The 23,963-nt window shown below is 40.6% G+C and overlaps 2 protein-coding genes across 4 annotated transcripts; one reads left to right on the top strand and one right to left on the bottom strand.

Moving 5' to 3' along the window:
* LOC6605123 (SCY1-like protein 2) lies at positions 1 to 22,787 on the top strand. Of its 3 annotated transcripts, XM_032718501.1 has the most exons (19): positions 1 to 1,121; positions 1,424 to 1,549; positions 1,640 to 1,738; positions 3,673 to 3,828; positions 3,911 to 4,031; positions 4,121 to 4,216; positions 4,478 to 4,623; positions 5,075 to 5,205; positions 7,658 to 7,772; positions 8,142 to 8,287; positions 9,270 to 9,423; positions 9,826 to 10,002; positions 10,061 to 10,133; positions 10,840 to 10,976; positions 11,048 to 11,261; positions 13,144 to 13,397; positions 14,221 to 14,280; positions 17,032 to 17,211; positions 20,285 to 22,787. In XM_032718501.1, exons 1-19 carry the CDS (start codon positions 939 to 941, stop codon positions 20,309 to 20,311), a joined length of 2,595 nt encoding a protein of 864 aa, XP_032574392.1. In that variant the 5' UTR covers positions 1 to 938; the 3' UTR covers positions 20,312 to 22,787. The 3 variants fall into 3 exon arrangements, with proteins under 3 accessions (XP_032574392.1, XP_032574391.1, XP_002029964.2); XM_032718500.1 differs by lacking the exon at positions 14,221 to 14,280 and having other exon boundaries at positions 137 to 1,121; positions 17,062 to 17,211; XM_002029928.2 differs by lacking the exons at positions 17,032 to 17,211; positions 20,285 to 22,787 and having other exon boundaries at positions 137 to 1,121; positions 14,221 to 14,469.
* On the bottom strand, positions 20,701 to 23,687 carry LOC6605125. Its single transcript, XM_032718502.1, has 4 exons — positions 23,448 to 23,687; positions 23,184 to 23,391; positions 23,037 to 23,130; positions 20,701 to 22,974 (listed from the first exon to the last, which is right to left on the bottom strand). The coding sequence occupies exons 1-4, from the start codon at positions 23,632 to 23,634 to the stop codon at positions 22,825 to 22,827; spliced, it is 639 nt and encodes a 212-aa protein (XP_032574393.1). The 5' UTR covers positions 23,635 to 23,687; the 3' UTR covers positions 20,701 to 22,824.
* Between the last annotated feature and the right edge of the window lie 276 nt (positions 23,688 to 23,963).

Consider the following 23,963-nt stretch of genomic DNA (forward strand, 5'->3'; position numbering starts at 1 on the left):
AGTGAAATTAGCCACTCTAGCGGTTTCTCAGTGTTTTTTTTCTCTCTCTCGGTTTTTTTTCTTTCCAGGAAGAGCTAATAAGAGCAGCACATCTGGAGGAGAGCACTCCTGGCCCATATTAGACATCAAAGACGGCAACAACGGCGGCCAGAATTTTCTCACGTTTGGATAGTGTCGAGGAGGTGCAACGCGGTCGCAGTGGCAGCGCTGTGGGAATAACGCCGCCGGGCGGACCAGGAGCGGTATCTGCCGGTGTGGGATCAGGATCAGGATCGGGAGCGGGTACGGTGGCAGCGGCAGTGGTGGCAACGGGTTCACCGGCCAGAAGTGGCCAGCAGCAGTACGTCGGTGGAGGCGGCGTCGGCGGCGGTGGAGGAGGCGTGGCGGGTTCGGCTGCTGTGGGCGTGGCAGGTGCAGGAGGCGTGGCAGCGGTACGACAACGTAGCGCCAGCACGGTGCTCGACATCAATTTGCCGCAGCGCAAAGTGTCCGTTGGCGGTGGCTTGGCCGGACCACCATCTCCAGTTATTCGGAATGGTTTCAGTGTCTATGATCCGCCGCAATCATTGATTTCCAGCCGGCACGCCAACTTTAATGGCCAGGGTGTGGGTGGGGGCGGCGCAGCAGGTGCAATAGCAGCCGGTGGCACAGCAACCGGCGTGGGTATAGCGACCACTAATAGAGGACGACTGTCCATCAGTGCAGCATCGGGCGGACCACTCATCGGATCATCATCTCAGCTAACAGGTGGAGCTGGTGCAGCAGGTGCGGGATTAAGTGCAACGACAGGTGGTGCTAGTGCAGTTTCGGGCTCCACCCTCGGGGAACCGGCGGGCGGAAGTGGATCGGCGCCCACCATCGGCGGCACCGCTCCCATCCAGCCAGGACCCAAGCGACAGGGCAGCTTCTCGAATGTCTTCTCAAAGCTAATCGATGGTATGCCCGCCGGCACAATGTTTGCCAAATTCAAGAGCACCAATGTGGCCGCCTCCACAGCCACTCAAGCAGTCGCCGATGGCAATCCCATTACGCAGTACTTCGAAATCGGCAAGCCGGTGGCCTGTGCCGGCCCAGAATTGGTGTGGCGCATCCATGATGCGTACCGCAAGAGCGACAACAAGGTGAGTGTTTCCAGCCAGTAGCATTTTTGGCCCAATTGGGATGTGGATTGGTTACCTTTAAGGTGAAAAGGGAATTTTCAAAAATCAATAAATCTTCGTTTAGGAATGCTTTAACTTGTTTCCTTTGAAGTTGCCCACGTGTCCTTAAATGTTTGCTAAAAATTTATTTAAATTTATGGAATTGGAAAAATAAAAGTACTTTCGATATTTTTCAATACTTTTTACGTTGCATTGCAAGGATAACACCACACGCTTTATCCTTTCAACTCTTTTCTTAACGTAATTGCATCCCCGTTTCCCAGGAATGTTCGGTGTTTATATTCGAGAAGAAAATTGCGGAGAAGCTGCACAAGCCGCGTCGCAAGGAGACCATAACGGAGCTGCTAAAGAGTTCGGTGAAGACACTGGAGCGCTTCCGCCATCCGCGGGTGAGTGTGTCCTTCGGCGACCCCCAATCGATAATTACTTTTCCACTAAGACCACCTCTACCACCCAACCTTTACGTTTTGTTCCCGCAGATACTACAAATCTATCACACGGTCGAGGAAAGTGCGGATACGCTGGCCTTCGCCTCGGAGCCCATCTTCGCCAGCCTCTCGAATGTCCTGGCCTTTCACGTGAGTTTTGGCCACAGTTTTAGTTGTCCGTTGTCCGTTGCCCGTTGCCCGCTGTCCGTTGTCCGTAGCCAGTTGGCAGTTTGAGTTGCTGACAGCGACATGGACATGCAATTTGTGCTGTCGCCTGGTTGCCTTTCAGTCCTCCATTGGTTACGGCCTTTTTTCTGCCCGTTTACGCTTTTTACTGCTTGCACACAGCACGAAATTAATTGGACATCGAATTAAACTTACTATTTGATCGTAAAAAATTTTGTTTGCACAAGCACATTTACCCTTTAAATGTAAATTATAAGTTTTTCAATAATTTATTCAGGGGTCTTTTACAAATATTTTAGTTGATTAGTTGACACTCAGAGATATTTAGTGACTTGAAATAAAGTGACTTGAATTAAAATTAAGGAAATATTAATATGATATTATGTTGTAATATCTCTGGTAGTTTGCTAGTAATAACGTAATATTTATTTGTAGCTAAATTTCCATATTTATATGGAGTCAAATAAATAACATAGATTTCTTTGCCGTGCAAGTCCACGGCCACTGGGTGTTCATCTAGAATTTCCCATGTAGAGCGAAATGTTTAGACTGTTGGGTTGATTGTGGTACTGTTTTTGGTGTTGCTGCTGCTGCAGTAGATTTTGCTCGCTCCTGTGTTTTGTTAAAGTTTGTGCAGGCCAGCGAAGTGCATAGTTTGACTTTGAGTACAATGGCACAGTGGGCGGACTTTGGGAAGCAGGGGGCGTGGCTCTTGGCTAGTGGCTAGTGCAAAACTTGGCAACTGATGGGTATGCATGACAGAAACACAAACGCCAGCTCACGCACACAACTAAATCGAATAACACACACTGCCAGTCTGTGTATGAGTGTGTGAGTGGTGTGATTGTGGATGTGCGGATGTGTGCATGTGGGAAAATTTACGCTGCCAAGATTGAGTCAATAAAGAGCTTCAGCTGGTCCGCACAGCTCGGAAATTGATACGCATACTCCCGCACACACCAACACACACACACACGGTGCGTGCCACAACTTAAAGGTGGTTTAAGCCACGGTATTGGTATTATATTAGTTGCTCAACTCAAATTAATTTTGGTATAAACAAAAAGTTAAGCGATGAACTTACTAAACTGGTTTGTAGCCGGATATTCTGAATGTAAGAAAAGGAGAAATATGTTTTACTCTTTTCTTATGTTTATATATAAGGTATTTTCATTATTCAATTAGAAAAACCCTTTATAGAATTGAAACGCACTGTACCTCGTCTGTTTAGAACCATGTCGAAACAACAACGGACCTTCCTTATACCCACATAAACAGCTCAACAATAACCGAAAGAACAGAACCTCTTGAATAGTTTTTAGTTTCCATGAAAGTCGATTCGAGTTAAATTACATTGAAAATTGCAAAAAGGTAAAGCTCAAAGCACTTACATGCACAGACAAAACAATCGAAAAATTGGTAAGGGAAAATCCATTGGAAAAACAAAAAGCCAGGGTCGTGCAAGCAACAGAAACACGAGAGATTTGAATGGCTTATCAACGAATGCAATGCCTTTGAATGGGAATTTAAAGGTCCTGAGCTGAAAGTAGTTTCCCATCCAAGCTGAGGGTGAAACAAATTTAGGGACATCCGGCCAGCTCATTCCAGGATTTGGCCCTAAATTTCAATTACCTGTCCGCAAGGTACAGAGAAAAATTTGAGAAGGGTTTTTGATATTTTTTGTGGGTTTAAATTAAAACGTTATTTGTAAAATTATAATATAAAATATGCTAGGTTTTTTTGCCACAGCAAGGATTTTATTTCTTATGTACTCTGTTGTTTTAAAATGTTATTTTAAGACTTGGAATTATCCAAGTGTATCTTTTCCCACACATTTTACACAATTATTGTAAATTAAATAAAAAAAAATCCTAAAACGAAATTTTCTAATCGTGCAGGAGTCGAAAACGTATGAAGCGACCAACGTGGCGCCGGCGGCGGGTGGAGCAGCTGCGTCCCAGGCGCAGGCGCCGGCGAACACCTTGCCCCAGCGACCGGCCCATGCCAAGGAATACAATTTCTTGGACATGGAGCTGAAGTACGGCTTTCTCCAGGTGAGTGGCACCTTGCTGTTGCTCGGGCCAGATGGCGTGACCCAGGCGATTTGCTACCGTTTTCCTATTTCCCATTTTCCAGCTGACCGAGGCACTGGCGTATCTGCACTATTCCGGTCACGTAATTCATCGCAATGTGTGTCCATCTTCTATACTAATAACCAAGCGCGGTATCTGGAAGCTGGCCGGCATGGAATATGTGGGTGAGTGCGGTCTTGGCTTAGTAGTCCAAAATTGAAATGGATTGGCCAGGTCAGCAATTTGTATTCATATTCACATATTCGGATTTCAGAGAGAATGAATGAGAACGATTTGAACAGCTCCATTCCGTGTCCGCCGTGGAGCAATCGGGTGTCCAAGATGGCCCAGCCGAATCTTGATTTTATGGGTGAGTAGATACAGATTGTTCATATCCCTTGGCCTTTTAATTCTTCTGAAGAAGTCAGTAAATGTAAGCATCATTTATTTGGGAAATTGGGTCAAAATAAATGATGTTTCATCACGTGAAATAAGCTTGTTAATATCAATGTCTACTCAAGTTTTAATTATTTGTTTGAAATTGGCCATGAAACGATACTAACTACAATGTAAGCTAATAATTACCAAATAATTAATAACTAAATTGTATCCTTATGTTCATCCCGGCTAGCTCCCGAAACCCAGTCAACGTCCAAGTGCAGCTTGCTCAGCGACATGTTCTCGCTGGGAATGGTGATCTGTGCGGTCTTCAACAATGGTAGGCCACTGATTCAGGCCGGTAACTCCACCTCCCACTATGCCAAGCAAATGGAAACGGTGGGTAAACAATTTCTAATTTCTGAATGCCCGGGATGCGATGGACTTGGGGGACAGCTTGGTAACTTTCAAGGGGCCAGCGACAAGTGCCAATTGGATGGATGAAAAGTTTTTGAGCCGAACGCAAAACGATTGGATGGGCTTGTTTGCGCGCTGTAATTAGATTCGCAGCTTTGTCAAATGCAAATGTAATCAAAAAGTCCACTTGAAACTCTAATTATTTTGCCACTTGTGCGGACAGGTGACGGAGCAGCAGCAAGAGCACCAGGATTTAGTAGCAGCAGCAGCAGCAGTTATCCCGCGGGCGCTAGTCATTAAAACTTTTCGTCCTGTCCTGGTCATTTGGATGTAGCTTTCGAAAGTCCCCAAGTGGTTTCCAATGTTGTGGCAAAGTTTGTTTCGTTTATGCTTATGAAGAGTTTTTGGCACCATTCGCCACCCCCCGTTTCAGCTGGATGATCTGGTCCACAAGTTGATGCCCAGACTGCCAATTGCCCTGCAGGAGGCCACTTCGCGCATGGCCAGTCGGGATGCAACCGCCAGGCCCACCGCCCAACTGCTGCAGCTCATCAAGTACTTCATGTGAGTGACCAAATTAATTAAGTTCCAGCTAAGATGGCAAAGCAACAGGAAGCGCTACAAACTGTGTGCCAATTTGCCCAGTTGCGTTCAAAGTTGCTTTTTCCTTTCTCTTTCTGTTTGTGTTTGAAATGAAATTGACACCTGTTGGGAGCACATATCCACACACACACACTCTTACTAAGCCCCAGCGACACGCAATCTCTAAGCCAATTTGTACCCGTAGCTGAAATTCAATTGAAGGTTTCATTTTTTTACTCCCAGTCAAACATTCATCCTGCGTCCTACCGCCTTTCCTCCACCAACACACGCACACTTTAATTACGTCTGTTTGCCAAATGAGAGTGGTAATCAGACCTGAAAGACATACACAATGCAAAGCGAATGGTAGCTGGGCACTGCGAAAAATTGGTTATAAAATTGTAAATAAAAAGTAGAGCTGTTAGATTCGAGATCGGTTTGGTAAATTAATACAAAAGCGAAAACATAATCAAGGTAAATTAAATGTGCGCTGTGACCCCACAAGCATTTATTAAATGTCACAACACCGGAAGAAATATTTTCGAAAGCTGAAGAATTCGCTTAAATTAATTAAGTATTATGATTATGATATGATGATCGAATTTGGAAAATATTTATATAATTTGTAAGCCCACAAGTTCGTTGACTTTTATTTAAATAATTCCTATTTATTGCGTTAATGTGGCGGTTTTTTCTCTGAGTGTAAGACGTCGCTGCTTTTCAGCTGATTGTGCTGTGGTAGTCGTGCTGGAGTGGCCCTGCTCCTCCAACCCAAGCTGACTGACTCTGGGATTTATGACGACAGCAGCTGTTGCGTTGCCCTGCCTCCCATTGAGATCTGAAAAAGGGGGGACGGCGACGTGCCGCGTTTAGACAAACAAAGCCAAAGACGATGGAGATGGCGATGGCAATGGCAATGGAGAGGTGGCGACTGAAGTGGCTGCACGGAGCAAGCGAGGCATGAAGTACGCCAGTGATCAGCTAGGGAATACCGCAGCCTGTCTGCAGGATATATGCTCCATAGGTGGATTGAATGTAAAGTAGCGCAAAACGCTGGCAATTGTGTGGTAATGCTGCTGCTATTGCTCTGCGAATTGAATCCACATTGGCTGTTCATAAAAGCAATTTCATGGAGTATGGATGGGTAAAGATAGTGCTTGTTCATTAAGCTTATTCATTTACAAATGTTGATTGCTTATTCACCCCTGATTGCTTGTTCAGAACTAGCTAACAAGTGAGGCATAACTTTTGAGATATTTTAGTTGTACCTAAAAACCCGACTAAAGTTGCCTTCAATTTGCAAACTGATCAAATGATATATTTTTTAAATATTTCCTAATTAAATACGAGACTTACATACTATATAATATATTTAATATGTTATATATTTATCTACTTAGTGGTTTTGACATTTTATCAGCAGTCTGTACCTATTTTGTTTATTAATTACTTGTCTTAATTACTGTCTGTGAACCCATATACCCCCTGCTACCATCTACGCATCTAAACGCGCTGTCAGCGGCAACAGTGGAGCAACAGCATGGTGCTCCATCAGTTTTGCCTGCTCCACCGGAAAAGCATCACCGGCATCAGAATCTCAGTCATCTCGACATCTCATCCTTAGCCGCGTGCCGCCTCCTTTGTCGTTGTTAGTCATCCAGTCAGTTAGTCAGTCAGGTTGGTGGCAGCACTTTGAAGTTAATTTAAATGTTGTCAACATTTTCTGCGTTTTTAGCAGCGTATGCAAATGGCTCGAGTGTCTCGGCAATCAGTGGCAAGCTAACTTTCCTCCATTTAAGCTCAAGTAGGTGATTTAAAATGGGGTTTTTCCACTTGGTCGATTGCCCTGATTGAGTCGGCAAGGGTAGCGAAATCAACTGGTCCACGCTGCGTATACGCAATGTGCCTTGATTTCATTGTTTAACCGAGCGAAACTATAAACAGCGTCGCATAGCTCGCATTTATTTGCGATTTGTTGAAATTTTACGGCATTCATCTGTTTGCTGCCTGATAAACGGGCATTCAAAATGCTTACCGATGCGGGTCGAAAGTAAACACTTTTTGGCAATTAAATTTCAGCAATTTGATTTACATAACAATGAAAAGTATTTAGAATTCCATTTTAGAAAGTTGGTGGCGGCAGTCCGTCGTTTTGTGGGGACTTAATATTTTAATTTCAGTGGCACAGAGATAAATATTGCCTTTGGCATACTTTTTGCGGGTTTTCCTGCGGCATTTCCACTCGGTGTTGCCTGCAGCTTAATGTTTAATTGATGCCATTTACCAACTAATCCGGGCCACAATTAAGCACTTAAAGCAATTACACAACATTTTCGTATTTATACATTTCCATAAAAAAAGTGTGGACATAAGGAAATTTAATTTGTTGCCATTGAAATTAATGTTGTCGTATACTTTTTTTTGTTTTTCTCAGCGATACGCCCATAAACGCTTTGAAATTCCTGGACGTGGTCAACATGAAGGACACGCAGCAGAAGTCCCAATTCTACAAGACCACCTTGATCGAGGCCATGCCGATGATACCACGCGTAAGTGGCCCAGTTCCTCGACCAATTTTGTCCACCGGAAACGGATGCAGCCACGTTGAACGAACATTTTTCGCCCAACAAACTGGCAGCACATTAATCATTAATGGCGTCAAGTTGAGCGCTTTACGGCCAAACAATTTGTGAATTACGAGCCGTTTTATGTCGGTTGCAAAAATGTTGCGACTGTCCTTTGTTTTCTGTTCAGTTAGAAACGGAAGGACTCTGTCACTTTTTCCATTCTTATTTTTTGTTGTCCATTGCCATTGTCTGATGCCGCTTAATGATGCTTTAGCATTGGCAATTGAAATGACATAGACTGGTTAATGACTCTCCCGCATTTCTCCTCCAATTTTTCGTTATTGCCCATAGAAACTCTGGTGGCAGAACATCTGGCCGATGCTCAAGTCCGAGATCAACAATAACGAGGTCCTTGCCGCAGTCCTGCAGCCGGTCATGCTATTTGTCCAGGAAGCCACGCTCACGGAATACGACACCCTCATGTCGGCCACCATGAAGTAAGTAGTCTTATTTATAGCCTATTGGAGAACGAGGACAATGGTATTGAATGCCCCACAAATAAAAAGCCAGCTTTGAGTATTTATCGCACCGGAAGAGGCTCTGCAAAATAAATATAGTGGTCAGACGGGACTTTATTTATAATTCATTTATTGCAAACAGGGAATTAAAGGCTGCAGTGAATAGACACAAACAGAAATGAATTTAAATATTGGTATTTATAGTTTTGTGTTTATTTAAACAAATTCAATGGTATCTTTGCCATAATTATATAAATAAAAGCGAACTCAAAGGTTAAATTAGAATAAAACCAGCGTAATTAATATCTTAGCATAATCTGCAGTTCAAAGCTCAAGTGAAATGAATAAAAATTATGAAAATAATAATCGAAAGTCAGCCCTTTAGACAGTTATCAATTAAATAATACACTTTCCTTGCGAATATTTTCTATTCAATATTATGGATACTACCAAAGACAGTCAGACAGTTAAAAAGTTTCCCAATCGTGTCATTTTTCATCTGGAATCCCTTCTGTTCTTGTCTAGCGATGAGAACTTTTGTGTTTGAACAATTGAAAAACTTTCGCGACACTTCTTTTTATGTTATTCAATTTTCATGACGTTTTATTGCGGCCACTGCGACAGGCGACAGTACGTATTGTAATTTATAGAGCTTGACTGCGAAACTTTCCCAGGGTCCTCCTAGCCAAGGGAGCGTGGGAGGTGGGCGCCCAGTGGGCCCGAAGTGCTCACCTTTGGTGAACCGTGCATAAATTAGTAGAACACACAAAAGCCCGCACCAGAGAGTTCACTACTTTGCCGAAAGTTGGCGACAAACTTTGTGGCCACTTGTAAGACGATTATTGACACCCGGGCCATACAGGAAAGAAAAAAAGAAACCTTTCACACGCACTCATATCCTTAGTAATTTTCGAGTGATATATGAGCTTTTCACACTAATCAAATCTGTGTTATATCCCAGAGTCATCTACAATACACCGAAATCCATTCAGGCCAGCGTTACAATACTTGAGAATTTGCATTTAATTATCGAGAAGACGAAACCGGAGGATGTCACCACAGATATAATGCCCATGTTGTTCTACTCCTTCGACGGATCCACGATACAAGTGCAGGTGAGTGCTGCTCCACTCGGATATGCAAATCACTCCGGGACTGGAAAATGGAAATGGGTTCGACGGAGCTGATTGTGTAATTACGGCAGCAATTTCTTAATTAATTGCGACTCGGAAGCTGACTCAGAGCACAAAAGTGCCCGAGCAAGTGAATTTGCATTTTCTTTCCGCAAATGTTCTTCGAGGGGAGGAAAGGAAATTAAAATTCCATAAATGGCGAAAAAATGTTGGGCACACACAGAAAAGTCAGCACTTCTAGAGGAAAAATATTATGCTTTTCGTTTAGGTACTGAAAAAACTTATAATTTAAATGCTTTCTAAATGTATATTTTAGGGTATGTTTCTGAATCTCAAATTACAAGCTATTTTATACTATTATTAAATTTTACATTGCGATCCTAGAGCGCCGCCGTGGTGGCCGTGGCCAATGTGTTTGATAGCATCGATGAGCTCTCCATCCGCCGCATGGTGCTGCCCAAGGTGAAGCAGGTGTTCGAGAAGAACATAACCGATCCGAAGATTGTGCAGAACGTGCTGATGTGCATCGAACGGGTAATGGACCGCATGGAGCGGGCACAGGTGGGTACTCCGGAATCCAATATATCATCTCATATATACTCTCATATCTCTGTGGCAGGTCATGGATGAGGTTCTGCCGCTACTGGCGAACATTCGCATTCCCGATCCCGATATCATCATGCGTACTGTGCGTAAGTTGAACCACAATGCCACCGGAAGCTGCACACACTTTCGGTTTTGTTGTTTTTTTAGGCCATTATCGAAAACTAATTAAAGAGCATGAAACACAATTTTCCCCTTCGCCCACTGCGAACAATGCAGATTTACACGAGTTTATCTGCATGCTAGCATGGATAAATACAAATTGCCCACAGAGGTTTACTTTGGATCGAATTTTCCACAAGCTGACAATTTGATTTAGTTGTATGGAAAAGGGGGGTGCTTAATTGTTATCAGATGCTTGGCTTTATTTTATAAACTACCGGATTTGATTACTTACTGATTTAGTGCGACAAATATTTTCATTGCGATGACTTTGTCTGACTTAAGCTTTGGGGGAAAACTGAGATTTTCCATTTAATTAAGATTGATTAAAAATGCCCTAGAGCTGCAACTTAAGTAATAAAAGGCGATGAGAGTTGATTGCTTGACAATGTTTTCTCAATGTCTATAAATTCACTTATATTTATATATCACTTATAAATTTATAAGATTTAAATGTAGGTACTTAGCTGCTTTTGCTTTATGTATAGTTTATATTTGAGCTGCATAATCCTAGACTATAATCCTTAAGCTCTTCTATAGATAGCAAATTTGAAGTACTATCACAATTGAAAGCCGTAGTGATGCCAGCAATATAATGCCAAGTAATAAGCTTTTGGTAATTAAATTTCTCAGGCATCTACCATAAACTGTTTGTGGACAAAACCTACGGACTGACCGTGGAGACGATGGCCACCAATGTGCTGCCCCTGCTCATTCCGCACACGGTGAATCCTTCACTCAATTTCGAGCAATATTGCTACCTGCTGGAGGTAAGTAGTACACCAAGGATAGTTACTTCATCTGGAGAGTGCCCCAACTAATGATGTTCGTGGACCAACAGGTGCTGCAGCAAATGCTGGAGGCCATCGATCGGCAGCAGAGGAACAAGTTGAAGCTGGACAACCTGTCGATGGCCTCGCCGGAACGCCACCGCACCCTGCGACACCAGTTCTCCACGGACAACATGAATGCGCCACCCTTCAATATTCCCAACTTGCGTATTGATCAACGCAAGACGTCCAGTGCCGAGGATATGGCCCGCAAAAATTCTGGCGGTGAGTGAATCCTTCGAGTCCTAAATATAAATATGTATATTTGGTCCTGGTGAATTTGGGGAGCAAGGTTTCAGCTTTCTAATTAAACAGTTCACTGAGCATTTTTAGGAAAACTATCTAGAAAGCGTAGACAGCAAGTTGAATAGTTCAAGCTTTAATTTAAGATTTTAATATTTGGCCTACTCAAATATTGCGTCACTCAACTTTATTATTTATATTTGTTTTACCATACCAGAAATAATATTTCTGGTACATCTATAATAGATTAGGCACATTTACAATCGAAATACGTATTTACCCATGCCTCATTCATAATTAATGCACAAACTAGTGAAAAGTAAACGGAATGAAGGTACTAAGAACTTTGGGTATCCTTGAATATGTATATACTTGGCAGAATCTGTAAGGACAGGACTCCTTGCCCACATGGTTCGTCGGTTGAGTGGCCGCCTGTGGGCATGTGTAATTGGAAATTTCGACGTGATTTCAGTTGAATAGAGCCGTTTGTCCTGCCCACTACTAATCAGCTGGGCTCCTGCGACCATCGGGCCATTGTGCCGAGCATTTAATTGTATTATCCTGGCCATGATAATTTTATAATGATGAACATGAAAATCAAAAGCACCGCCCGAAGCCGGCTATTATCGGTCATGGAAACACTGGCTGCACTGCTGCTGTCTAATGAACTTTCGCCATAATGATGATTTATTATGATGGCCCTAATCGCCGGCAGACACGACGCAGCTCAGCCAAGTTTAGTTCACCTCGACCCACTGTTCCACTGAAAATTCGCTGGGGTCAGAGCCACCTTAAAACCTGCCCAACGACCCACTTGCTAACTTCCACCTTGCCACCTTGCCACCTGTCTACTGCTGCTGCATATTGCCACTTAAAAATTACGAACAAACAAGGTCAGACCGCATTCACGACTTTCGAAATGCAGCCACCCTAGTCGAAAGTTATTTAATCCTTGAAAGCACCAAATGAAGGCTTAGAAAATCGTAAAAATTATATCTAACTACTTAAAATGATAAAATATTTTTATATTCTCATTTAATTTTACACCGACTAGCAAAATTACGTTAAAAATCATTTATCGATTTATTTCTACATTGCACTTACATTCATATTACTCATACGACATGTGCGCCCAAGAAACTTATTATTCCAGTTCCTTTACTGTTAGGCTATAAAAAGTAGATTTATAAAATTATACTACATTTCTCAAAGCACGTTATTATAAGCCTTTAACCAAAAACCACAAGTTTTAACGAAGGTTCTTTGTAAAGTTCCACTTTAATATGAAATTGAATGCAGAGTGATTGATGCAACCTTGACAATTGCCATGAATTCAAGTAAACCATTTTCGACACAAATTGCCTTGGTATGGGAATGGAAGTGGGTGGAAGTTCCCCGCTTCTCTGTGGGCCAAGTCAGGTGCAGCGGCCGCAACCGCAAAATGTGCGAAGGTCCTTGGCAGTGACAGAATCCCAGGCGTCGGAATCCCTGGTTGGCTGGGACTCGAATTTTCGGTTTGTCGGTTTTTGGCTCTGACTGCGGTCCCGACGTCGACAAAAGCTACGTGCCTGTGTTTTAGGGCCTGACCGCGACCATTATTAGACTTAATTAGCTCCAAAACACAATGCCTGTTGTGTCAGCGTGATGGTATCTGATGAAAAACAGCATGTAAGCGAAAAAATGGCACAGACACAAGTGAAACACTTCTAATAATGAAGTTTGGGTGCTCTTTAGTGATGGTCTTATACAATATATATGAAAAACAAAGACCAGCAATATAAAATTTATATAAAATCAGCAAAATCACAAAATATTTATTCTTTTCATTCCTTTTTTTTCTCCGTGCATTGTATCCTTTTTCCAGGCTCCGGCATGTTGGGCGGCTGGTGGTTCGGCTGCTCGCCCTCGTCGCCCGACAGCAATTTCCTGCGCGTGGGCAACGTGTTCCCCAACCGGCGACTGTCGGACAACACGCTGATGACCCCCAAGATCCGGATAGCTCCGTCGTGCGCCTCCTCGCCGGGCGGTACTCCTGGCAGCGGGCTGCCGACGCGACGCCACTCGAGCATTGGGCCGCAGGAGCGGCGGGGATCCACCATCAATTTGTCACCGCCAACTGTAAGTTGTTTCTGTCTGGCTCGGCACAGGGTTTCAGTTTTGGTTTCGGTATCGGTTTCAGTTTCAGTTTCAGTTTCAGTTTCGATTTTTGATTTTATTTTTGCTGTTATTTTGTTGCCATTTGTTTTGTGACCGCCATTGTTTATTGTGGTTTTTCACCCGTGCCTCTTCGATTTATTTTTGCCCCATTTTCCGCGTTTGCCATTCGATTGGCCACATCGACGGCCACAAAAGGCTTGGCATTATTTGACTTTTATTGAGAATTTATTTGATTTTTTTTTTTATGTGCGCGCCCTGTCGCTTCATTGTTTCCTTGTTTTGGCTTTTCCAGCAGCTCATGTGCCATGTTTAACCCGCCGAACTACTCTGTATACTACTGCTACTACTACTATTATATATATAGCCTTATAGCTATAGCGAATAGAATAGCGTTAATCGTGTTTACTACAGTCTACAGTTATAGTTCAAAGTTCTAAGTTCTCAGTTCTCAATGCGAACATTGCCCACATGACTACGTACAAAACCAAACAAGAAACATTCCGTTCTGGGTTTAAGTTAACTCCTTGGTTGGTGCTTTCATTTCCGATCTGATCAGTTATGAATGCGATTATGTATTAGCTCATTTCCTCCCCGTAACCGCAGCGAAGTCTACATATCACAGATGCTCTAACACACACTCTCTTATATCTTATCTCCCCCCGATCAAAATCGATCAATCAAACCCGTTACAAAAATAAATATATATAAAATACTAAAACAATCTGCGGTGTTTTCGGTGACTTTCGATTGCCACGAATTCCATTTCTCCATCCAATTATTTTAGTACGGTGCTCGCGGTAGCTCTGGATCGAGTCTATCGGTGCCATCCACCTCGGTCTATGTTGTAAGTCTAAAAAACAAAGCAATCCCAGTTATGTGAATGCGGTTCTACAGCGATCGCTAAGAGCTTCGACCCGGTCGAAGATATGGTACCCTTGAAGGCTGTTATTGCAATCAAACCTAATTAATTAAACTATTTTCTAACAATCATATTCCATTCAAAATTATATATTTTAGAAGTGTTACAACTGAATTAAACCTAATTATAATTATAATTGCACTTGTCAAATTGGTAACATATAAAAAAGAAGCCTTTCAAGGGTATAAGAGTCCAGCCAAAAAACAAGTCAGGCCTATCTGAACCGATTCGTTTGCCATTCTTGTGCGCGTTTGTCGGCAGCACTTTAAGCCAACATCGAAATGGACTTTGTCTTGCCAAGTTGTTAACTGTCGTTTCATTGTTATCGCTGTCGTCTCCAAAAGCACTTCAAAGCCAACTCTCTGTCCTGTTAAACCACCACACAAACACACCGATTGCCGGCCAAAATGGCGAACGGAAGCCAGGGGATGCGTTTCCGTTTCCGCTTCTGTTGCTCGCTCGCTCGCACCCTCGTCTCTCGCTGACCTTTTTCGATATGTGCTCGTATTGTTGAGACTGCAACTGCAACTGCGTTTGAATATGAATTTGACTTGCTGCCCAACTCTCTCTCGTTCTCGTACTCGTAATCGTTCTTGTGCTGTTATTTGGATGGAAAAACTGTTGCAAGAATATTTTAAGAGTTTCATTTTCAAAGTTACATTACACATATAATTTGTATAATTTTCGTTTTTGAATTCGGTATATTTTGTGCATTTGCAGCGCTGCTGCTATCTGTTCCTCTACATGTACTCATCTCTGTCAGTTCTCGATATTATTCTTATTATTATTATTTTTGTGTGCTTCTCGTTAAGTTTCAAGAGTCCTGTTTTTCAACTTTAACTGCCTGTACTTCCGTTCTCTGCCTCTTTCACTCTGGGATTGGGCGAAACAAAAGCCTATGCTAATAGCCAGTGCGGTGTATATATAATGCAGTCGACTTTGTCCCGTTTCTGTTGTCTTTGATGTTCTTGTTATTTTCTTTACCTATCCTACGTATCCTATTATTATTTCTAAGTATATACAAAGTGCCTTCATTGGGGGAGAGTATCGAAATAATAAGGTTCGGCGATGTAAATTTGATGAATGAATGACTTTTCAGCGAAATAATCCAATTGATGGAGGAAAAATCAATCAAATGGGGCGAGTTTAATAATGTGTACATAAATTGTAGCATACTTTTGAGGGCTTACGGGAAACCACTTTCAGATTTGACTTGGTCCGAAAACGAATTTTATTTTTATAAATATTAGTTTCCACAGAATACAAATTTAAATATATATTTTTCGGAAAATAATACCCTCACCTTAAGTATGAAAAACCAAGTTAACACTTTATACAACTCATTTATAAAAACAATTTACGAGACTGGTTCTAACAGTCGTTGATTAAGAAATATACTCTCCCAAACTTTTCCAATCAGATGGATATACAACGGATAATACAACAATTTAGGTTTATTATACTATACTATACCTATACTATAAACTATACTATACTTCTTCATTAAATGTCCTGATCGTGCTCAGTGTTAATTTGATTTCGTTTCCATTTGACTCTTTTCATGTTGCGTTCGTATCAGAAAGAAACAAATGAAACACCAAATACAACACCTGAACACTAACACCACTATAACTATATATATATATATCTATCTATGTATTTGTCTGACGAAAACATTTGAAAATACAATTGGAAAGTCCGAGTTTTGTGGCTTTTTTGCTGTTGAATTTTTGAGCAAGTGTACTGTGAATTGATGTTAAGCCGGCTTGTTGTTGTATTCAGCCGAAAAATTAAAACACAAAACACAAGACTGCGTTTATTTGATGTGTGTATATTTCCGTTCTTCATTTCATGTACGAACAAAAACAATATAATTGATACAAAAATCGAAAATACGTATAATAAAAACAAAAATCAAAATAAAAATTCGCAGCTTGCACGGAGCATGATCGTGAGTACACGTTTCATAATATCGTTTCAGAATTTTCCATTTAATTTTCTCTTCCAGTCTCTTCAACTCACTACCTATTTTTCCGACTCTGAACTATTTAAGGTCTAGACACGCACACACACATGCAATCGGCAAAACTCACACACTCGCACACACACACATACACAGTATGCTGATATTAAATTTTATGTTAATGTAATTTGATTTCGTTTCATTTGCCCCGCCCACTCCTTTCATGTCTGCGAGGCGAAATTTGATTTGGAATATATGCATAAATACCGAAACGCATTCAGCCTTTTATGTACATACCTACCTCCGTTCGTCTATATACCCAATATACCCTATATACTCTCATTCAGTTGGACATTTCTGTGTTCTGCAATTCGTTTGTATCAATGTTTTATGATTCGACCTTCTCCTGTCCGTTGATTGATTGAGTTCGAGTTTGGCTTTGTTTCATTGTTTGTTGGTTGGTTGGTTTGTTCGATTGTTTGTTTGTTTGTTTGTTTGTTGCACCATCAGCTCAATGTATACTAATCCGTCGGTAAGGCCTGGGTTCAGCCAAAAACACACACCCACATCGCAGACCCTGTACATAGCACAGAAACCAAAGTGATTATATATATAAATATATGTTACATATAATCTCGATCCCGAACGCATCCGCCTAAGCAAATTTGCAATGCACTGCATCTCGATGACATGCCCCGACTAATCTTCCAAAGAAATCTCCTTTATTGTACTCCCAAAAACAGGGTGGCTCCATGCCGAACACATCCAGCAGTGTGCCATTCCTGCTGTCATCCAGCATGCAGTCGATAAGATCGCGCCGCCAGTCCACCGTCCTGTCATCGGGTCCACTCGGCTCCGGATCGGGTCTACTGCAGCAGCTGGGATCCGGAATGGTAAGACAATTAACTTCCGTATCCGGTACGGTTAGCCCGGTGCCGCTGTTGCGGGTAAATGGCACACGAAACAGCCACAGCAACGTCCGAAAGTGTCCGTCACTCAATATCACATTCAGTCAATAATACGATCTGAACGAAATCGGCGAGGCTACGGCCAACGCCGATTCCAGCAGATACGGTTCAGCCAGCACCAGCAATTTCAATTACAATACCGGCTACAATTACGGCCCCCAAAGTTACGGGCCCCAAACATACGGCCACAATCTCAATCAGAGCCTCAACAATGTGCGTTACAAGGCCAAGCTGCGGAGCATGAATCTCAATCTCAATCCGCCACGGAACTAAACAGCCAAGTCTATGAAAAACAATCAGATCGAAACTATATATATTTGGGTGCCATACACGCTATATGGCGCCAAATCGAAGCGAATGGAAGCAAATCAAAATTGAAATGCAAGAGGGGCAGATGGTAAAATGTAGCAAAAACTATATACATATATATGCCAAATCAATGAATGATCGTACCTATGTGAGACCTACTATAACCTAGTCATACGTACTAATTACGCAAATCTTGATACTAAAACCAATACAATTACAAATTATCGAACTAATATTGATATATGCATACTAATAGTACGAGTACACAACTGTTGTTTTTTGGAGAATTTATTCAAGTCCTGTATTTGTATGTACCATAAGTGTTAATGTTGAAACATATCTAAAAACGTAACGAGTTATCCAACACTTAGCCCAAATTGGATACTCACAGCTACTACTTACCTTTATTGTTGATTGATATTATTAATTATCTTAGTTGTTGATTTTGAATCCCTGCCCAGCAACGAACAAGAGCAAAAACCATAAAGACCACGTGATTTGTCAAACTCGATTAGTCATTGGAATATGAAATTTGGAGAGAATCTGCAGAATTTCCCACCCACATACAAACACTGCATGTTTGTGTGCTCTAATCCTTTATAATTGTCGTCCTGAAAGTCGTCCTTGTAAATCCAGCAATAGTTTAGCCTAAGCACCTGCACTTTGAATTTATCGGCTTTAAGGACATTTTCCCATCTACAGGGTAGTTAGTTCGAGTTCGGAGTAATATAATATAATAGGATAGTTACCATTAGAAAACTAGCTTAAGTTAACACAGTTAAGTTGCCGTATGTTGCGGAAATCAAGGTATATTGCTTTTTTCATTATTATATTCCATTTATTTTCCATTAAAGTTCAAAGAGTTAAATTTGCTCTTTTCAAAGTTCATAAAAATATTTTTGCATGGTTTCCAAGTTTGTTCTTGTAAATTAATTTTGTTCAATTTTCCAAGTTTACTTGTATTACAAAATTTTAAAAACTAAAGTTAGGTATGTGCCCTTTTTCGCGAAGATCCAAAAGTTCAAAACACAAGTTGCATGATAAGCAAAATTGCTACCAGGATTTTTTAGTTTAGGTTTCACTGGACTAAACAAATAACAAAGTGCTGAATCATAGGTGAAACAAATGCTTTTTCTGTAAATTAAACTTAAAGCGACAGAAGATGAAATAGTATAAAAAGATCCTTTTGCAATGCATGCGCCTGCAATTTTATGAGTTCCTTTACCCAATTGTACAATATCTGTGGTGTTTCTAAGTGTTTTGGAATTGACGTTTTCCATGGCATTCTGAATGTATCTGTACTACTTGACTTGCCATTTTACTTTCTGCCCATCTGAAGTGCACAATATATATATTCTGGAAATACAAAATACAACTGAGAAATGAGATATACAACAGAGAGAACAAAAGCTGAATACAAATCGAATTAAGCTGCTGATCACGGAGATATTGTAATATATATATAAAAATCTACATATATATATATGCACACATACATATGTGTAAACTTGATTGATTGACTGACACTGAAGGCTTCAGAAGGCTGCTATACCTGCTCTCGTGCATACCTACTATATCGATCTGAACTATATGAATCTGTTAACTGACTTACCAGATCTTTGTATGCATTTGTATTGTATTTTACTCTACTACGATTAAGTCGAATTTATGCGAATTTATTGTAACTGTTTAATGTACACTTGGCTAATGCACAATCAGTGTTGCTTTGAACTTTGACCTTCGGCCCCCAAACCAAACACCACCCCCACACACCACCAACACGCTTTTGCATTTGAGATTTTTTATTTCGCTTTCGCCGTACTTATGATTATGATTCTACTTCGAAATGTGCCTTAAGAGTTCAAAGGTTCTCGCATTCCAAGTGCGTAGTGCGTAGGATGTGCGACAAATCTTAAAGAATATATACATATATATACATTGTATAACTAACCTGATGAGATCGGAGAAGAGTAGCTACCGATACCTAGACAAGCGATGAATGGAGGTGAGAGGTCACCGGAAACTCAACCTCCCCTCCCCCCCTGTCAACACCCACACTCATCCACAATTGTACCTTAGTAGTAGTTTTGTAGTCACCCACATTTCGGTGCAAATCCGACACACAGACACACAGCCCTAAGTGGACCCTAGATAGATGTTCGTAGTTTGCATTGCGTAACCAGTTGAACCCGATATATATATATATATATATATATGTATATGTGTGTGTACATCAGATCCCAGATAATCCAGATACTCCAACCCGCCAAAACCGGAAATAGGATCCAAAACCCGAGATTCGAATCGATGCATGACCACCGAACCCGATGTTTGTCCCATCTATTTTGCTAAAACATATATATATATATTACTTATTATAATACCAGTGTATTGTGTGTGCCCCTTCTCTCTTCTTGTCTCCAATCATTTGGTGTTTATTCCCGTATTTGTATTCGTAATACCCGTAATATACGTTTTATCCGTAACGGAGTGCGAGATACTTCGAAACCAAGTAGCTTCAGCAGTTCCCAATCTATTTGCCCAGTAGCTAGATAATACCTAATTGTGTAACAATAACAATAACAATATCAATAACAATAGCAATAGCCTATGTATGTATTTTGAAAATCGTTTGAAGCCGAACAACCAGATTGATGGTCTATTTATCTTGCAACTAACTCTATTACAGTATCAACTATTCTCCGGACGTAACTAAAGATACAGAAACGCAATCAGATAAATACATTCAAAAGAATCCAATTACTTTTTAATGCAATTTCGGTCCATTTATGAAACACCAGTAATCAACTTATATTAGCGGTATAAATACATTATATGAAATTATGAAAATTGTAAACGTATACCAAGCGCAAGCATAACTAAGTATTTTCAATCGAATCTCTAAATGTTGTTAACCAATCAAAACAACATATTTAAACCCAAATGAATTGTAATTTACCTAAAAACCAAAGTGTCAAACACAACCCAACACAATCACCACAAGAACACGAACCATATAAAAAACCAATGAAACACTATGCAGAATGCAATCAATTCCTAGAAATCCTAACTATTCTCGAATATATATTTATTGTGAATGTTTACGCTAGGCAAAAAAAAACAAAAATATGTCAAATATATACCTCTATGTGTCATTGAACTCGCCTATATCATCATAGTTTATCATATCTATATAGTTTAAACCATATCACACTGCAAAAGATACAGAAGCGAACATATATTGTCTATTAATTTTGCAAACATCAATCACAGATCACTTTTTCGATGATAAATATATGCAATCAACTAAGGGAGAATCGTGTACCTACATACATCGTACCTAGCACCATAGAAACCAAACTTATCACAGAGCTTTACAGCAATCGCAATCAAAAAAAAAAAAAAAAACAAAAACTAATCAATATGAATAACCACGAGTACGAAAGGAACGTTTATTGTTTGGCCAAGAACCTCGAGTGATCCCGCCTGCGCTTTATAGTGATGAATCCCACATGAAATCTATGTATATTCTATACCCATCATTCAATCCATCATATATACACACTCTGATCAACCGGAATAGATAGATCCAAAAAAGAAAAACACCCAAAACTACTACTAAGGTGAATACACGAATCCAATCCAAGGTCCACCGATCCGAAATAGAACCAGAGCCAGTAATTACTGAAGCCGCTGTACCCGAAGGCAATCTCAATCTCAAATCTCAATCTGAATCTCACATTTATAGTCAATTTGTATAGTTGGGCAGCTATATGTGGTAAAAGTGTGGTAAATGGAAATGGTAAACTCTTGAAACTTTATACACTTTATAGTGAAGACTCAACTGTGTCATAGATGTATTCATTACGTAAACGGCAATTAAAGCGATTAATATTATTGTTGTGCTACGTTTAGCGGAGTAGAAGTGAAACCCGAAAAAATATGAATTTATATATGTATACAAAAGCAGCAGCAGCAGGACGAACTCTATCTAGGACACGTTGAAAACTACTCTACTTTATATACACATACTCGAAATGATATGAATAACACTGAATTACACGAACGGGAACGGGACAATCAAAATTCAAGCGACACTTAAACGACTATCAACTAACAAACAATTGCAATTTTAAGTTACGTTGTTGTCGTTCGTTGTGTTTGTTCGATTCGTTGGATCTGCGTTTGGTCAATGCCAGCTAATCTGATCCTGAAACTCCAGCATATCCTTGCCATGCACGCGAAACTGCTTTGCATTTTGTTCGGTCCGAATTTGTTGTTTATTTCACCTTAGACAAGCATATCGATATGGTTTACTAGCGTTTAATTGTACGTATACATAATTAGATTTACTTAATTTTAATTAACGTTTACGCGACAAGACAGAAAACTAAGCACAAGAAACCAAAAATAAAAAAAATAAAAAATTAAAAAATTAAAAACAAAATCTAAATCGAAGAAAAAGGGGAAAACCAAAAGCTCAAACTGGACTGAACATTTAAGAGTTATATTATGTACATTATTGAATTGCATTTGATTGTGTGAAGATCGTTTTAGTGCTAGTAACTGCGCCTAAAACTAAAGGGTATTATATTTGTATTCGAATTTGTATGTAATTCTGATCGTATGTACGTTATGTTATCGTAAGTGTACCATCCTAGATCCTCTAACGAATTGAATTGAAATGAAGCCAACTCTGTCTCTTGTGATTCTATTGTGATGCTATGGGAGTCAAGCAGCACTCAACTGTTTTTACGCCTCTTAAAGTTTAAAACAAAGCTAATCGTAGCAAAACCAAAACTAAACTACCTATCTCTACACTAGTCTATGCAATGCTAATTGGCAACCCCAACTATTGAAAACAATCATGCACAATAAATGTTATGCAATTGAGAGAATCCAAGGCCAAAGACCCACAACTTTTTCTTACACTACTCGAAGTAATTGTGTACAACTAAAGGAATTCTAGATTTTAAATGTGCTAAAACTGTTTATAGTCAAGTACTTAATTATGAGTGTAATTATCGAATATTAATACGTACAAAGGTTGGGGCATTTGGCATAGTAATACTAATGTATAAACGTGGGATCGATGATCAATTGATGATGATGGAGCGGTGCAAATGCGTGTGACAATGTACGTATGTAACAAACAATTGAATTTAAATGTTTAATAAATGTGTGGAAATGAATAAATGCTCTGTATGCTCAATTGCTCAATAACAGTCGCTACGTTAGCTTCTCGTCCAGGAACAGTGGATCCAAGCTGCATTTTTGCCGCTGTTCCATGTAATCCAAGAACTGGTGGTCATATAAGCGCTGCCCCATGCTGCGTGCCACATCGTCGGATTCGTCGGTGTTTGCCTCCTCTATGAGCAGCTGTTGGCATCAGGATTTCCTATTTTAAACTGCTTTTGAAAGTTGATGCTGCCTTCGCTCACCTCAATTTCCTTGGTCAAGAATTCCTTGGTCGCATCCCTCAACTTCCTTTGCGGCTGGCCCATCAAAGCGTTTTCCAGAAACTTGTAGGCCTCACTGAAAGTACCCCAATGATCAATACAAATGGAGTTTTTCAAAACCATTCCTACTTCAAGTCAATGCCGTTCAGTTCCTCTGGCGATGGCTTCGTCTCATTTTGGATTATGGAGTTCACAGCGGCGGCTGCTTCGAATTCGCAGAGCTCCGCGAGTTGCGAGCTTTTCATGAGCTCCAGCCACTGGTTAATGTTGTTTAGGCTAACGGAGTCGTAGTTTTTCACCATTTCCTCGCCCCTGTCAATCATGGTGGCCACATACTCTGGAAGGGATTGGGACAATGTACTTTGAATTGCATTATTGTTTTATGAAACTCACGGAGAACGCCATTCGAATAATTTCGATTTTGCTGCTTGGCTACTTCGAGCAGGATTTGCTGTGAGTAGCCCAGTTTGTTTAGTTGCCTTTGCAGCTTAAGTTTCACCTCCCTCGGAATGCTTGCAGGCTTTGCAGCGCCTTTTTGGGCGGAGTTTTTCGGTTCCGGCGTAAATTGTTGCTCCGCCATTTCCTTTGTTTATGTTTACGGGTTGTTATTGTGACCCTCTATGATATTTGGTATTTAGTATTAAATTAAATCAAATAGGCGGCGATGGAGGAACGGTGGAATATTTGGAACATGGTTCATGACATGGATTGCCTGTGGTACTTGTACTACAGAAGTTGGTATTTTTAATTAGCATTATCGCAAGCACTGTGGATAATATATTTCTTTGAAATTTTACAGAAATTTCCTTAAAGAAATTAACTTTAGGGTGATGCATTTTGGAACTTATTAATTATTTTTAGCAGTAGCAGTTTTTGGTTTATTAACTATAAAATACTTTCAGTATTTAT

Source organism: Drosophila sechellia, chromosome 3L (genome assembly GCF_004382195.2).
Source record: "Drosophila sechellia strain sech25 chromosome 3L, ASM438219v1, whole genome shotgun sequence".
NCBI lineage: Eukaryota > Metazoa > Arthropoda > Insecta > Diptera > Drosophilidae > Drosophila > Drosophila sechellia.

Excerpts from the sequence above, each read along its gene's own strand:
- LOC6605125 (XM_032718502.1), bottom strand. The coding sequence starts at position 23,634 with ATGGCGGAGCAACAATTTACGCCGGAACCGAAAAACTCCGCCCAAAAA. Across the intron at positions 23,131-23,183 it reads CTGAACGGCATTGACTTGAA|TGAGGCCTACAAGTTTCTGG; the intron begins GTAGGAATGGTT and ends GGGTACTTTCAG. Across the intron at positions 22,975-23,036 it reads TCTTGACCAAGGAAATTGAG|CTGCTCATAGAGGAGGCAAA; the intron begins GTGAGCGAAGGC and ends TGATGCCAACAG.
- LOC6605123 (XM_032718501.1), top strand. The coding sequence starts at position 939 with ATGCCCGCCGGCACAATGTTTGCCAAATTCAAGAGCACCAATGTGGCC. Across the intron at positions 11,262-13,143 it reads GGCCCGCAAAAATTCTGGCG|GCTCCGGCATGTTGGGCGGC; the intron begins GTGAGTGAATCC and ends TCCTTTTTCCAG. Across the intron at positions 17,212-20,284 it reads AGCAGCTGGGATCCGGAATG|TATCAACTATTCTCCGGACG; the intron begins GTAAGACAATTA and ends ACTCTATTACAG.